This window comes from Phoca vitulina, unplaced genomic scaffold (genome assembly GCF_004348235.1).
Source record: "Phoca vitulina isolate PV1807 unplaced genomic scaffold, GSC_HSeal_1.0 scaffold29, whole genome shotgun sequence".
Classification (NCBI taxonomy): Eukaryota; Metazoa; Chordata; class Mammalia; order Carnivora; family Phocidae; genus Phoca; species Phoca vitulina.
In genome coordinates, this window is record NW_022589732.1 from 1,701,605 (window position 1) to 1,703,085 (window position 1,481).

At 34.6% G+C, this 1,481-nt stretch overlaps 1 protein-coding gene across 1 annotated transcript; it reads right to left on the reverse strand.

Moving 5' to 3' along the window:
- Positions 1–227: 227 nt before the first annotated feature.
- On the reverse strand, positions 228–368 carry MRLN (myoregulin). Its single transcript, XM_032423859.1, has one exon. The coding sequence runs from the start codon at positions 366–368 to the stop codon at positions 228–230; it is 141 nt and encodes a 46-aa protein (XP_032279750.1).
- Between the last annotated feature and the right edge of the window lie 1,113 nt (positions 369–1,481).

The window sequence follows — 1,481 nt, forward strand, 5'->3', positions numbered from 1 at the left end:
TATGAATCAGTAGTGTAGATTTCTGGAGAAAAAAACACATTAATTTTTATGATGTTTTATAAACCTTAAGGTACTAAACAATACACGATATTGTTTTGATTGTAATGTCCTTTTGGCTTCTAGAATAACTGGAGATCAAAATAAAATCACTCAACAAATGAAACTACAAATTTTTATTCAGTGGAATTAATGTGAAATTTACATGTTAAGCAAGGGAACTCAGCTCTTTAGGAAGTTATAATGACATATATAATAGACATAAAGTCAACAAAGATAACAAACAAAATTTTTAGAAGTCTTCCAACAATTTCATCTTCTGGACTTGCGGGAGTAGTAGTAGACATTAATATCCAGTTTTTACACATCATATCCAGAATGTTCTTGCTCCCTAGGGGGAAAAAAAAGAGAAAAGTATCCTGAAATAAACATATTTATTATAATCCTGATTCTTTAAACTCAATAGAATATTTGTACTGTAAAGAAACAGTGATGAGGGAACATCTATACACATCTATAACCCGCCAATAAACTAAAATTATTTTCCTCCTAATGAATTAAAATATTTTCCACCCACTCATTTTGACCACATTATGTCATAATCATACATTTTTCTACATGTCAAATATGCCTTTCTTTCTAAAAAGAAACAGCTTGGGACGCCTGGATGGCTGTCGGTTAAGCGTCTGCCTTCGGCTCAGGTCATGATCCCAGGGTCCTGGGATCGAGTCCCGCATCGGGCTCCCTGCTCAGGGGGAGCCTGCTTCTCCCTCTGCCTGCCGTTCCCCCTGCTTGTGCGCTTGCTCTCCCTCTGTCTCTCTCTCTGACAAATAAATAAATAAAATCTTTAAAAAAATAAATAAATAAATAAAAAGAAAGAAAGAATAACCATCCAATAAAATGATGGTTATTACAACTATGAAATAATAAAAACACAGCTCAAGGAACTATCTGACTGACCATCCTCTTGTCATGTTATCAGTAATTAGTTTTTTATGAAATCTCATCTACAAAGTCATCATCTCTATTGGCATCCGTGAAATTGTCCTTCTTCCCACCTGTATGGGCAGCAACACGAGGAAATGAGAATTTGAAGACACGGAAAAAGGCAGGTGATAAGATGTTTTTTTAATTAAACAACAAAAGGTCTTTTTCATTGTCTTGATCTTTCCTCAAGGTTCTCTCTCATTATTTTGGTCACTGAATAAGATATTCAAACATTTAATTTCCTCCACGTTTCTGTGTTAATCAAACAGTTTTTACAAATAACAGGAATTTCAAAAAGTATTATGGAATTTTAAAAGGTACTAATGTGAGCTCTGTGTAGCACACTGTTGGAACATTCTACCGAATGCCTGTCAGGTTGGGAGTTTAGAACCATTCTGAACTCCTTTTTCAGGAATGCAAGGTCAAATAAATCCAGCAATTTTCAAAGACTTGCCTCAAAGTTCCTTTTATACACTCAAAAAGGAGCGTCAATACAT

What these genes read in the sequence shown, in the direction of transcription:
- MRLN (XM_032423859.1), bottom strand. Translation starts at nt 368, where the DNA reads ATGATGTGTAAAAACTGGATATTAATGTCTACTACTACTCCCGCAAGT.